Source organism: Trichogramma pretiosum, unplaced genomic scaffold (assembly GCF_000599845.2).
Source record: "Trichogramma pretiosum strain Unisexual culture from Peru unplaced genomic scaffold, Tpre_2.0 scaffold129, whole genome shotgun sequence".
Lineage (NCBI taxonomy): Eukaryota > Metazoa > Arthropoda > Insecta > Hymenoptera > Trichogrammatidae > Trichogramma > Trichogramma pretiosum.
The window spans coordinates 143151-156242 of NW_019641679.1; the positions used below are offsets into that span (position 1 = coordinate 143151).

Below are 13092 nucleotides of genomic sequence, written 5' to 3' on the forward strand. Positions count from 1 at the left end.
AGGCTAGGCGAAATTGGCAATGTCAGTGGAGGGCACACGAACGAACGGCATTACGTACATATGTACGGGCGTCGACAGCTATATGAGTGTTGGCTGTCATGCAATATGTACGTTTACCTCGCGGGCGCCCGACGTCGTCGTCGTCGTCATCGTCCTCGTCGTGAATCGTCGTTGTCGTCGTCGTCGTTGTGTCGCGCGCACGTATATACACGCACGCCTGCAGCTGCTCCTACACACGTGTGTCTCGTCTCTCGCTCTTCTTTCCCTCCCAGAGGGATGATGAAAGGCGCGAGACTCGTATAGGTATCATCTCGTCGCGCTACATATTATAGCTGTATATATATGTATTCATTGATCTTCGCACGTTGTGCGTTTCGGGATACGTGACTGCTCGTATGGTATAGGCGCGCTCGATCATTTGCCGTGGCAGCAGCAGCAGCAGCTTTAGAGCATATAAAACGCGACCAGAGGGTAGGTATCAATTTTTTTCGTACGTATAAATACATCGCCGATTCATCGATTTGTCGAGTACAGCGGCCACGATCTACGCGTGCGTAAAAAGGAAGGATCGTGTGTGTGTATGCGTGGATTTGACGCGCACGACGAGTGATTTATGTATTTTCCCTCGCCGTCGTCGTTGTTGTTTATATCATGTACAATAGTACGGACGATGTGTACGTGTGAGTGCCGCAGCTGATATTATATCTATGTATCCTGCGTACGTGTGCGTATAGATATTGCCGCATCGCATTGGCGAAAATTGAAGAAACGTCTGTCTACGGGCGGAAAGTGAGCCGAGGCGTTATTTCCATTTCCCCCGGCTGCTGCTGCTGCTGCTGCAGTGCACTGCACGAACGATATGCTATGTGTGTGCGCGGCTAGTCTCGCAGCAAAACTACAGAGCGCATTTCAATGCTACTCTACACGGTGGCGAGGCCAAATACGGCCGATCTTATTTTATCAGGGATTTGTGGATTCGCATTTTTTTATGTATACGAGTATCTATGCGTACCTATATGTACTAGTGTATATGAGTAAATCTCGTGATATTTTAATATTTTTGTCAACTTCCCAATATTGGTGTGAAAACTTAAAAATTACTATTCATGGGTATTGTTTATGTTAAATTTTCAACTTTCCTTTTTCTTGAGAACAACTTTCAGTTGAATTAATTTTTATAATTCTGATTCCCGATAGGCTCATCGAGCTTTTTTATCCAAATCACCAGACAATCCTGAAAGTACTTTTTTGTAAGTAAAAGTACTTTTTTGTGCTTTAAAAAAAAAATTTTTTTTTATAATGGCAAAATATTAAAATTCCATGAGATTTACTCATATATACTTTCGCGAGATAAAATTATCTCCTTTTTCTGTTTTTCAGGTTTTTTTGGCTCAAAAATTGAAACTAATAAAATCATGCTAGAGGTGAAACACGGAGGTGTACCTAAGTTGGCATATTTTTCAAAAAATATAAAAAAAAAAAAAAATTGAAATACTCCAGGGCCAATCGAGCTGTTGTTTCAGCTATTTTGTTACACAGATATTATATAAATGTTAGAACAAACGAATTCCATTAGCCAGTCAGCACCGACTCGACTCTTCTATCTTTTTTTTTTTTTTTTTTTAATGTTGTTTTTGTTATCGTTGTTAGCCTTGCATGTACACCGTCAACTTTTCCCGTTGCAACGCAGCATCAATGAAACAAAAGCACACACGTATGACGGCAAAAAAGAGAAACAGAGAGAGAGAGAGAAAAATCGAGCGAGAGCAATACTCGTTGTAATCCCTTTTCCTACTACGCAGCGCGCGTGATAGGTGCGTTTCTCACAACGCACTACCCTCTTCCCCCGTGCACATACGCTATTCCCAAATCAATCGCGTGCAAACTTGCTCTCTCTCTCTCTCTGTTTTTGCTCTCTTTCTCGCCCGACTAATGAATTGCCATTGTTTCCATGGATTTACGAAGTATGTATATGAGGCGAGAGCAAACGCACGAAAAAAAAAAAAAGAAACGAATGTATATACGTATACTCGTTTGTGTTTGTGTCTGTGCGTTGGCTATAAGTACGCCTACTGCGCGTGGGATTTACAACGTGCCTGCTGCTGCTGTTCCGTGTGCCATCGACGATTTGTGCGTTATTTCGCCCCCGCGCGCGCGAACGCGTATACATTTTTTATCTGCGAAACGATTTTAAACTCGCGCACTCGTACTCTCGTTTGATATACACACAGTCTCGTGTACTGCGTGTGCGTTTGTTTGTGTTTATATTTCGCGCCGACTATTTAGCGCGATAAATTGCGCGCACGCACTCGATCGAGCGACTTGGGAATAGTATAGCACAGTCGTGCGTTGCGGGCTTTTGTACTGCCGCCGCGGCGAATTAATTATCGAAATGAATGCTCTCGATATAAACCGAAGAGTCATTTTCAGCTTTTGAGCTCTACCCCCCGAGTTTCGACATTTTTCGTGACCTTTTTTTTTCTTTTTTTACTTTGCTCAGTCTCATGACGATTGTGTGATATAGTCTCGAGAGAAAATCGCACGTTTATATTCAGTACGTTCATCATAGCTTCTATATATTCGTCTTTCTCAATGTACACACACCTCCTTATTATTTAACTTTCCAATATATGTGTCGTATAGTCGTTTATAATTAAATGTTACCCGCGCGTCATCATGTACATATAATTATTAGCTACGATCGTGTATGCGTCGTAGCCCGCGGAAACAAACCTGCCATCACCGCGTCAACGGCGATCAAATACATAGCCTCTGCATTTTCTCATTGCCCTCACTTTTTTTTGCGTCTTATTCATCCGGTGCGGCGGTGGCGTCGGGCGACGTCCACCAATTGCCATTGAGCTCGCCCATCATGGAAAGCCGGATGAGGTCCCAGCCCTCGAGTTCTTTGTATCAAGTGTCGCTGCCGCTGTTGCGCTTCTGCTGCAATTGTTGCTGCTGCTGATGTTTAACGGGTTGATAGCCGAGATTCTTGCGCTGAAGGAACAGATGAATCTCGCGGAAGTTCGGGCGCGCCGACTCGTTGCGTTTCCAGCACTCGCGCATCAGGTCGTACATCTCCTTGGGGCAGTTCTTCGGTAGCGGCAGAATGAACTGTGAAAAACGAATACGGTTTGCAGGTCGAGGATCACACCGAGATCGAATATTCGTTGTTGTTGAATTTCAATTATAAAAAGTAATAATGAAATAAAATATTACACGGAGAGAAATACTACTTTAAATATCAACAAACTCGCAAGCAAAAATTACTATATTCGCTAGTAGAAGTGCCTCAGAATCGAATTATGGGCATTTTTTACTATGTACATGCTAAATATTACTATAATATCGAGTTATTTTTGTAACTTTGTCATACAAAAATATTTATGAGATATTCTAAAAATTGCTATATTAACATAGTAAGAATTGGTTTGTAGCAAATTTTATTATAGATTATGGGAAAATTTGTGGATGAATATTTCAAAAATTATTTTGTAATTTAACAATTTTTACCATAATCAAAGCTTCTCGATTTCATCAACAGATGGTGTATGGTCAATTCCTGCAAGTGGCATAAAAACTGTTCGATTGGTATATATATTAGAAAAATTTCGAACAGATATTTTAAGCTCGATAATTGATGGTTTATGTGTAGATTAGAATATGAGCTGCGCTAATACAAATACACAACTGTTAGGTAGGTTAGTTTTCTTAGAGGCAAGCAAATGTTTGTTTGTAAAAATCGACGAATGAAATAATTCCATGATAGCAGAAAACAGTGTCAGATTGAACACTGTGGGCTCTCAAAAAATCGAAAAATCATCTCGGGAAGCCAGAAAATTATTATTTTAAAATAATTTTACCAATCTAAAAAATACTACATACCGCACCCAAAATTACTATGTTACATAACAAAAATTAATATATATCGACTCTGGAACTCTTTTCCTAGAGAACATAGCAACATTTGCCAGCGAATGTGTTGATATTCAGTATAGTATTTCTCTCCGTGTACTCACTCTCTTCTCGTCCTCCTGATAGAAGTACGTGGCGTTCTCGACGATCCGATGGTCGGGCAGCTCCTCGAACGGCTGCTCCCGCGCGAACGTCAAAATTTCCCAAAACGTCACGGCGAAAGCCCACACATCGCTCTTGGAGGTGTAGTTGCCCTGCAATTACGAGAAATGAAAAATTGTTCATATATACGCTTGCTCTCGCGAATGCAATAACGCCGCGGGTCAATGCAATTTTTCATATAATTTTTCAGAGGCTACTACCTGCTAGTGCGCGCGGCTTTTTTTCGAAAATTACGGCAACGTGGTATTATTTTTAGCAGCTAGCTCGAGAGCCACGGTATTATATATTTCTAAAAAATGATACATACGCGTTGGCGGTTCCCGTTGGCTAATTCCATTCAGCCGACAGGAGAGAGAAAAAAAAAGATCGAAAGAAAGAAAGAAGGAAAGAAGAAATCTCGCTCGAGCAATAAAAGTTGCGAGAGCGAGATTTGGAAATCTCTGCATGCATCTGGGGCTCCGAGATCGGAAATCTCGTTTCAAAAAAAAAGGTAGAAGAAGAAGAAGAGCAGAAGAAGAAGAAGTAAAAAGCCAATAGTTCGCGCGCCGCAGCGTCCAACTTTCGAGACACGCTCATCTCTTTGCTGCACAGCATACCCTAGCTAGCGCGTCGGCCCGACTTAATATATGCGCGATGACGTATCCTCTCTCTCTCTCTCTCTCTGAAACTCGCCCTCCCCATACCGGCGTACACCTACAGCTCGTAACGTACGCAGCATAATAGTTGCAAATACATAAAGTGTCGGGGAACGTACATTCCGACGCGGCGAATTCGATTCTCCAAGTTGGCTACATACGGAAGAGAGAGCGAGAGAACTCTGGCTTATTCTCGTGCTCTGCTGCTGCTGCTGCTGCTGCTGCGAGGCCCACGCGCGCGCGAGTATTAAAAGGCTGTGGGGGTAGGTAGGTAGTTTTCCATAAATCAGCTCTGCCGCTTTCTCGGCACTGCTACTACTACGCGCTCGCTTGCAATATGCACTTTTTCACTTTTTCCGGTGCGCGCGCGCGGGAGGAGAGAGATACGTGCGCATGTGCTAGATATTATTATACGCGGGCGCTGGCCGAGCCGTACTGGAAGGCCAAAGGTGCGGATACCAAAGGTATATAACGCGCAGCACACGGCCGAGAGCGCGCATTCGTGTTTGCTGAAAGTCTCGCGCGCTTTTACCTACTTTTTTTTTTTATTTTTCATCGTGGCCGCACGGCAGAGAGAAACGTACGGTCTTGCTCTCTTGGAAACCTATTCTTCTGGTCGCTAAAAGTCTAAACTAGCTAAAACTACCGCCGTATAATATGGCTCTTATCGTTTTTGCGCGAGCGAGGCGGCTAAAAGCGCGCAGCTTACTATAAAATTATTGTAAAGATTTAATCCGTACGAGAGAGCTGCTTTTCCGGTAAAGTTTTTCGGGGGAGCGATGTATAAAAATCCGAAAATAACTGGTACGTCCTGCAAAGCATAAATGTAGAAATACAAAATTTTATCGTTGTACACGCGCGCAGGAGGGGGGTCGAACTCTTTGTTCGCCGCACCGAGTGCACGAACCTTTTTAGCTTCTCCTTGGAATTTGGTTTTCATTTTTTTTTGTGTGAAATTTTTTATGGGAACCCGTGAAAAACGATGATTGTATTGGAACATCGACCCTTCAGAGCCAGGAGTCATCGGGGTGCTGTGATCGTGACGAAAATCCGCAAGCCTCTATTGTAATAAGTAAAACGTATGTCGCGCTCACAGTGTTATACGCACTTACAGTCGACTGTTTGTTGACAATGTGCACGTTTAGTAATCGTTTCGCATTATGTAAACAAGATTCATGGTAAGAAGATGATTATGAACTTTTCGAAGTTACCAACAGATGGAGTATTGCAAACTCGCAAGTAGCAAAAACAATTTTGTACGCTATAAATGCAGTAAACTTCTTCTAAAGAAGTTAGTTCTAACTTCTATATCTCTTGAGCACAGTACATTGTTGTTGCTGAAATTACTCTTGCACAAATTACAAAAGATTTCAAACGAATTTTATCATCTCGAATACCTCGCGATAAAGTTAAATGGGTTAAGAATTCGATATTGTTTTTTCGATGTTATATATAACTGATTCGCCAGCATCGATTAAAAGTCTGTTATAATACAATTTTTATCTATCATTCAGATTCAGCATACGTTGCACTTATTGATTTATCTTGTTAATATTGAAAAAATTCCATCGTAATAAATTTCAGCGAACTCTACGAGATTATTATAATTTTTCCATCCATCAAAATGAGATTAATAAAACAGGTAATGAATATTATCAAGTTTTCTTTTTTACTTTATGCAATGTAATTGATGTAATTGATACTGTAATAGAACTACGAGATAAATTTTCTCATTATCTCATCACTGCCGCGAGAATGGAAAAATCAAAGTCTTGAAAAATAAAGCAGCATGATGAGAATTTTTGACGTTGAACAAAACAAATTCAAAGAGCACGAATACGTTCTCCGTAATAAAAAAGCTTCTTCCAACGCGAATTTCCTAATGCGCGCTTGTAAATAAATTATGTTAATGACCAATAAGGGGTGAGAAGAAACTTTTGTGTAGCCGTTCGCTCCGGCTCTCAGAGAAAGAGAGAAAAAGTTGCAAGTCAGTCGTCGGTGTGTGTACACGCGAGGCAGCAGCAGCAGAGCTCCTCTTTTTACCCAAACTACGACCGGCAACTTTTTTGCTTCTCGGGCTGCAGACTCGCGTACATACATAAACGCGTCGAAAATTGCGCAAACGTAATTTCGCTGGTCTCTCTCCCTCTCTCTTTTTTTCTCGCAGTCGAGTTCTCACCTCCAATATGTTTCGCCTCGTCGTTACCAGACTTTACGCACGCGCGTTTGACTTTTGCCCTCTAATGCTAATTCCAAAAGAGGGCTTTTGATTCTCGGCGGCTCGCCGAAATTTCTCTTTGTGATCTAGTGCGGATCGTTTCGTTAGCTATTATAACTCGTTTATTGCTTTCTCGCAATGAAAATCAAGGGGCCACGTCTTTTTACGGCTCTCATTAAATCCCGCGCGAATTAGCGATTCTCCCTACGTACCAGAAGCATCGATTCCCAGGCCATCCATCGGATCGGCAGCGGTGGCCCATCCTCGAGCTTGAAGTAGTCGGCGGAGTAGGCGCTTCGTCCAGAGCCCAGGTCCGATATCTTCACGAGATATCCCGAACTCACCAAGCAGTTCCTGAAACACATCGTATTTTCGACGAGTGAGAAACATTGTATTATCAGACTGGACGATGAACTATAATCTCTTTATACGAAATTACAGATCTCGATTGATCGCTACATGCTGAAAAAATCAAATTCCTCAAAAGCGGTTCATTATCGTGTATATATATGTGGCGCGTGTGTACGAGAGCGGCTTACTTGCCCCCCTCTCCATCGCGCCCGTTCCATCATCTCTCTATGTGAAGCTAATTGGCGCGAATTTCCTCGGCTGCTATGAAAGTTATATAACAGGCTCTTCCATTTCCTGGTCAATTAGTCAAAACTTTTAATCGGTCGAATCGCGAAGAAAGGTTGAGAGAGAGAAAAAAAATGGAAGAAGTAGAAGAACAAGAAGAAGAAGACGAGAGGATCGAACGCGAGGAGTAGGTACGGTAAATATAGTTCGAGAATCGTCGAAGCAGTCGATATACAGAGTTTGTTTCATCTTTTCGAGAGAGAGAGAAAAAAAGTTCGAACTCGTTTGTTCTCGAGTTACCGACACGTTGGTTCATCGGAAAAATCGATTTATATACCAATAGTTCAATCTGCAAATCTAAAGAAAACAATAACCATAAAGGTATGCGAAATAGAAGTGCACAACGGGGTGCAGTAAACGACGAAATGCGCGGTTGAAAATTGCAATTTAAAGCGCTATCAAGCCGCGTATAATCCGCGCGCGTGTAATCTGACGAGTCGAGCGATGCGCGTCGATTAATGAAGTACGCGCAATTTATAATACAACAACGACGACGACGTCGCGAAATCACCGGACGCGCGGCTTACAACAATAAACACCCGAAACGCGCGCCCGATGCAATATTCATACTTTATTTCTCTCGCATGAAATTTCGCTCGTATCCGTGTACGTGTGTGTTTCCTATATAAATAAGCGGCTTTAATGAATTTTCCAAGGCGGCGGCGGCGGCATACACGGATGACAGTTATATATGCATTGGCTCGAGCTCCCACGAACGCACATACCCACGCACACCCAGAGGGCATTATAATTAAGGTTTATGATTAGAGTTAATAATTGGTACACGTGCCTCCGTTTAACGACGCGCACCGCTGGGACGCTATTGACTCTCTCTCTCTCTCGCTCTTACCCGAGGAAACGCACCGGCACGTATGGTTGTTATATCCATGCCGAGGGTATATATAGAGAGAGCGAGAGGAGAAGCCTGAAGTGCTGCGGTTGAGACACACGTACACCTGTAGATATATACACACACACGACGACTACTACTGCAACGATGACTTCATCGTGTACGTGTGTGTGTATATATTAAAGTAGTGCAGGAAGCGAAAGTAGCTGTGACGGCATTTTTAGTGTCACATAAATTTCAGGCCAATGCATATATAATACAACGCCTCCACCAACCCACCCCTCCGGAAGGATTAAATTGAGCTTGCACCGCTATATACTCAGGTGCTAAGAACACACACACCACGTGTGGACTGTATATACGACTTTGTATACGTATGCAAAACGTAAGCGCGTAAGCGCTTTTAGCGGATCTCTCTCTCTATTCTACGGAGCTACTAGCTAGAGCCTCTCAATGATTCGGTGAGTCGGTCGGAATTTTCTTACCTCGTCGCCAGATCCCGATGCACAAAGTCCATTTCCTCCAGGTACTTCATGCCCGAGGCTATTTGCGTGGCCATGTATATTAGAGTGCCGAAGCTGAAACAGAAACCAGATCGTGATCGTTCGGCTGTGTGTGTGTGGGAGTATGTATATGAGAGCGTCTCCTATGCGAGCAGATTAAAATTGAAAATTAATGCCATCGGTGCATATTCACAGGTAAGCAGCGGCAACAGGGAGGATCGGCCGTATACGTATACACGTTTTGTCACCGCGTGTACGGCACTAGCTCGGAAAAATATTCACCGGACTCGTACGAAGCACACGAGATTATCCAATAAGAGCTTGTTTAAATTTTCACGTGCACGAGATGCCTTTGGGGGTATTCGTCGTGTGTATTTATACAGTAATCAAAAACAATAACGTATTACAATATTTTACGTTTCGATATGCATGAAGAGAAAGAGAGAGAGAATACTCGAGGCGAATGGAATTTTTTTATTAAAGTTCAGTAGTATCTCCCCTCGCGGCTGTGCAAGTTCATTTTCTCGGTCGCATTACTGCCGTCCGCGCGGGTACGCGTTTCAGCGGTGACGACAACTGTCAATGCCGCGGCATGGCGAACGCAAAACTCCTCGCATATCTGGGCGCGCGGAAAAATTCAAGCCACGTGTCAGTGGTAGTCAATAATACAAGGCGCGTATGTGTATATATGTAAAGTCGATGCGCGCGGCGCGTATACCATAATCTCGGATTTATACATATACGTGCACCGAAGGGCGGAAATTGTCACATGTACCGTACGCTCGTGCCAGTATATATTGAGGCTAAAATCTTTATGTATTACAATGAGATACATCCTCCGCGGGTATGCGTACAACGCATAACGCCGAGTGACTCGAAGAGTATATAGTTTACCGAGATATATAGGCAAGGATGATTAGTATCGAGCTTATTCGCCGCGCGTATTATATGCAGCTATAACGGAGGAGGAAAATTTTTCTGCTCTGCTTGGCTGCTGCGCGCATTATGTCGAGATATACTTGTATACACACGTTGTGTGGTGCAGGCGCGCGCGCGCGTTATTACGCCTTGTTGGCTCGCAAATTACGCTTCATTCGCTTCGTTTATGGGTGCGCGCATATATGCATGCCAGGCTGTATACGTTGGCATACGTAATACGGCGAACGAATCGATTCTTTTCTGCTGCTTGCCTACCTTCTTACTCGGCGAGAGGTGATTCTTATTTTTGCTTCGCGCATGCGAGTTTTTACAATGGGGAAATCTTTCAAGTACTGCGGTGAATAAATATCTGAATAAATATCGGTGAAAGGATTTTTTAAAAGATTATTCGTAAGCGGAGTAATTCGATATTCAACTTATACATTCATCGCGTTTAATTCGGTTTATTTAATTACGAGTTCGAAATGCATATCGATCACCAGTTATTAATGCTCGTTTTGGAGTAAAGACTAATTCTCCCTCGCTCTCTCCAATTACACGCATGTGCGGAATGACGAAAATAAAATATCCTCTTTTTGATTTATATTTCATCAAATTTTCACCGAAAAAGCAGCAGAAAGAGAGAGAGAGAAAAAACAATTTTCCGAAAGTTCATTACCAATTGACTGTTGAAATATGTCGATTGTTTCGACGCAGAGGATGATCAATGATCGAGGGGGTACAAAAAAAAAGGAGAAAAAAATTTCTCGCGCAAACCGAACGAAATCAAACGGGTATAAATCATTCAAACGCACACACGCGCTACGTCACCAACATTGCGTGACCGAAATACAGATATTTTGTCCAAATACAGCCGCGCCGGAAGCAGCGAAAATATTTTCACTTCATTTCTGGAAGCGGCGCGCGAGTATAGCGCAGAGAGAAAGAGAGTTATTATGATTATGTGCACATTTTCAGTAGTAATGGTCAATATTTAGTCCGACGCGCGCATACGCTCTCGACAGCGAAAGTGATCGCCCGGGATGTGTATCGTTTGAGCAAACATTGATCCAATATAAAAAAAAAAGAAAACAAAAAAACGGGCCATTCGAGCATCGACAAAAGTCACGTGGGTCAAGTTGTTTGATTGTCACGATCTCCATCAGCGCGAGTCGCTGCGCTAAAAAAGAAATTTCATTTTATTTCAGCACCGACGCGTCGTTCTTCCTCGATATCAATCGCGTCGACACCTGCGTATAAAAAAAAACTCGTCCAACTTGATAAACAATCATATAAATTTTTCTTTTTTATTAAAATGTCATTCGACGAGCGAATAAAGTTTATAACTCCATCGCAGATATTGTTTCCATGAAGTAACTCTATGTATAATATGATATCGAGCGACGAACCTTAAAGTTTTGGCCGTCTGCAGGGTGGTAGTTTCGGCCACGTGGCTCTGCAGGTACTGATTCAGATCGCCGTGCTCGGTGTTTTCCAGCACGATGCACATGGGGTCGTCGTCGAGGCTGGCACCGAGCAAGCGCGCCACGTTCCGGTCGTTCAGCCGGGCGAGCCTCTTGGCTTCGTGCCTGAACTCCAGCCTGCAAAATACGTTTATAATATGCAGCAAAGTCCAAATATATATCGCGGGAAATAAAAATATAACATTTTTTTTTTCATTTTTTGAGCTTTTCATTCGTGCGGTTAAATATATCTTGGCACGATCGAAATATCGGAGCCAAGCTTATAAACAGCTTTGGCAAATACCGGCAAATAATATACACAGAAAAGCCAGTTGAGAGAGAGAGAGAAAGAGAGGTGTAACCGCGGGAATCGCGCGCGCTTCGAGAGTGAAAAGCAGTTGTCGGTTTACAGCGATCAAAAGTACGCAGTCGCTTCGATATATATGACATACACAACGCGGGCCTCGGTCGTTTTCACAAAGTGAATTCCCTGCGCGCGATCGTGGGGCGAGCTAGCACAGCACGAGCGAGCGAGAGAAAAGAGACGAAGGAAAGGGTGGAACAGAGAGAAAACTTTCTTCTTATACCCCGCGCACGAGACAAAACTGCACAGGGGAATGGGGAGGGGGGGGAGAAGGGAGTTCTACGTGTTCTAGCTCCGCGCGACAGGCGACGTTTAGTTCGATGAGCGTGGAGTGTAAATAACACTCGGAAACTCAACTGCAGCGGCGGTGGTGGCGGTGGTGGCAGCGGCAGCGAAGCAGGTGACGCGGAAAAGTTTTACCTCGATGCTTAAAAGCACGAGTGTATGTATATATAAGCGCCACAAAGAGAGGCGGTGTTCGTTATCGGATAATTAATCGGTACATTATATATAGCCTGCTGTTTATTGTTGGAAGCTGAAGGGGAGAGGGGGGGATGCGAAAAATTTACCTTCGTTATTGAGAAAAATACACGCGTCAAACTGTAAGAAACAGTTTGTCGAAAAATTTTTCACGGAATACACGGACTCTTTGTCTCGATAGAAAATTATATATTTCAATAAATAAAAAGCAATGAAAGAGAAAAAAAGTCATCATCGTATCTCTTACGGGTCTTACCTCAGGGCCTCGGCGGATCCGGGCTTGAGCGACTTAACGACAACGAGATCGCTGCAGGTATTGTGAAAAACTTGGTCGTAGCCCGGGAACTTATCTGCGCTGCAGACGTGCACGTCGCCGAAGAATCCCGCGCCCAAGCTCTCGACGATATTCAGCTTTTCACGGGGAAAATCGAAAACGATACAGTCGCTCGCTACAGCGGCGGCGGCAGCGGCGGCGGTGGCCTGCTTGCTGCTCGCAGTGGCTGCCGCTACGACGAGATGCTGCTGCTGCTGCTCGTTCTCGTCCTCGTCCTCGGTTAGCATGTCCTCGGGGCTGTAGCTGTTCAAGCTGCTCGAGGCTTTTCTGCTGTGCGGCGGTGGCGGCGTATAGCTCGGCGGGTTGGGCGAGCTCGGCAGAGGTGGCAGCGCTGGGCTCTGTATAGCAGCGGCGGCGGCAGAGAAAAGTGTAACGTTGTATTATTATATATCGTATATAAAAAGGATATCCACGTATTTTATAGCTTCGCACGTACTACGATACGTTGCACATTGAGATTTTCTTATTCCAGAGGATGATACCGAAAAGTCATTGAAATTTTTACACAATAATGTTATTTATCACGTTTTTTTTTCGTATCTCGTCTGAATAAATGATCCAACGCACGAGGTGCTTGATTAACCCAAAAAAAAAAAACAGAAAAAAAATCTAAT

General features: G+C 43.5%; 1 protein-coding gene across 1 annotated transcript in view; it reads right to left on the bottom strand.

Moving 5' to 3' along the window:
* Positions 1-1623: 1623 nt before the first annotated feature.
* The window catches only part of LOC106651713 (discoidin domain-containing receptor 2-like), a 159400-nt gene continuing 147931 nt past the window's right edge, over positions 1624-13092 (bottom strand). Inside the window, exons 14-19 of the mRNA XM_023460904.1 lie at positions 12401-12816; positions 11247-11438; positions 8902-8994; positions 7143-7284; positions 4020-4169; positions 1624-3114 (exon numbers count right to left, since the gene is read on the bottom strand). Of these exons, the coding sequence (XP_023316672.1) occupies positions 2914-3114; positions 4020-4169; positions 7143-7284; positions 8902-8994; positions 11247-11438; positions 12401-12816 (1194 nt within the window). The 3' untranslated portion in view covers positions 1624-2913. The remainder of the gene's footprint in view (positions 3115-4019; positions 4170-7142; positions 7285-8901; positions 8995-11246; positions 11439-12400; positions 12817-13092) is intronic.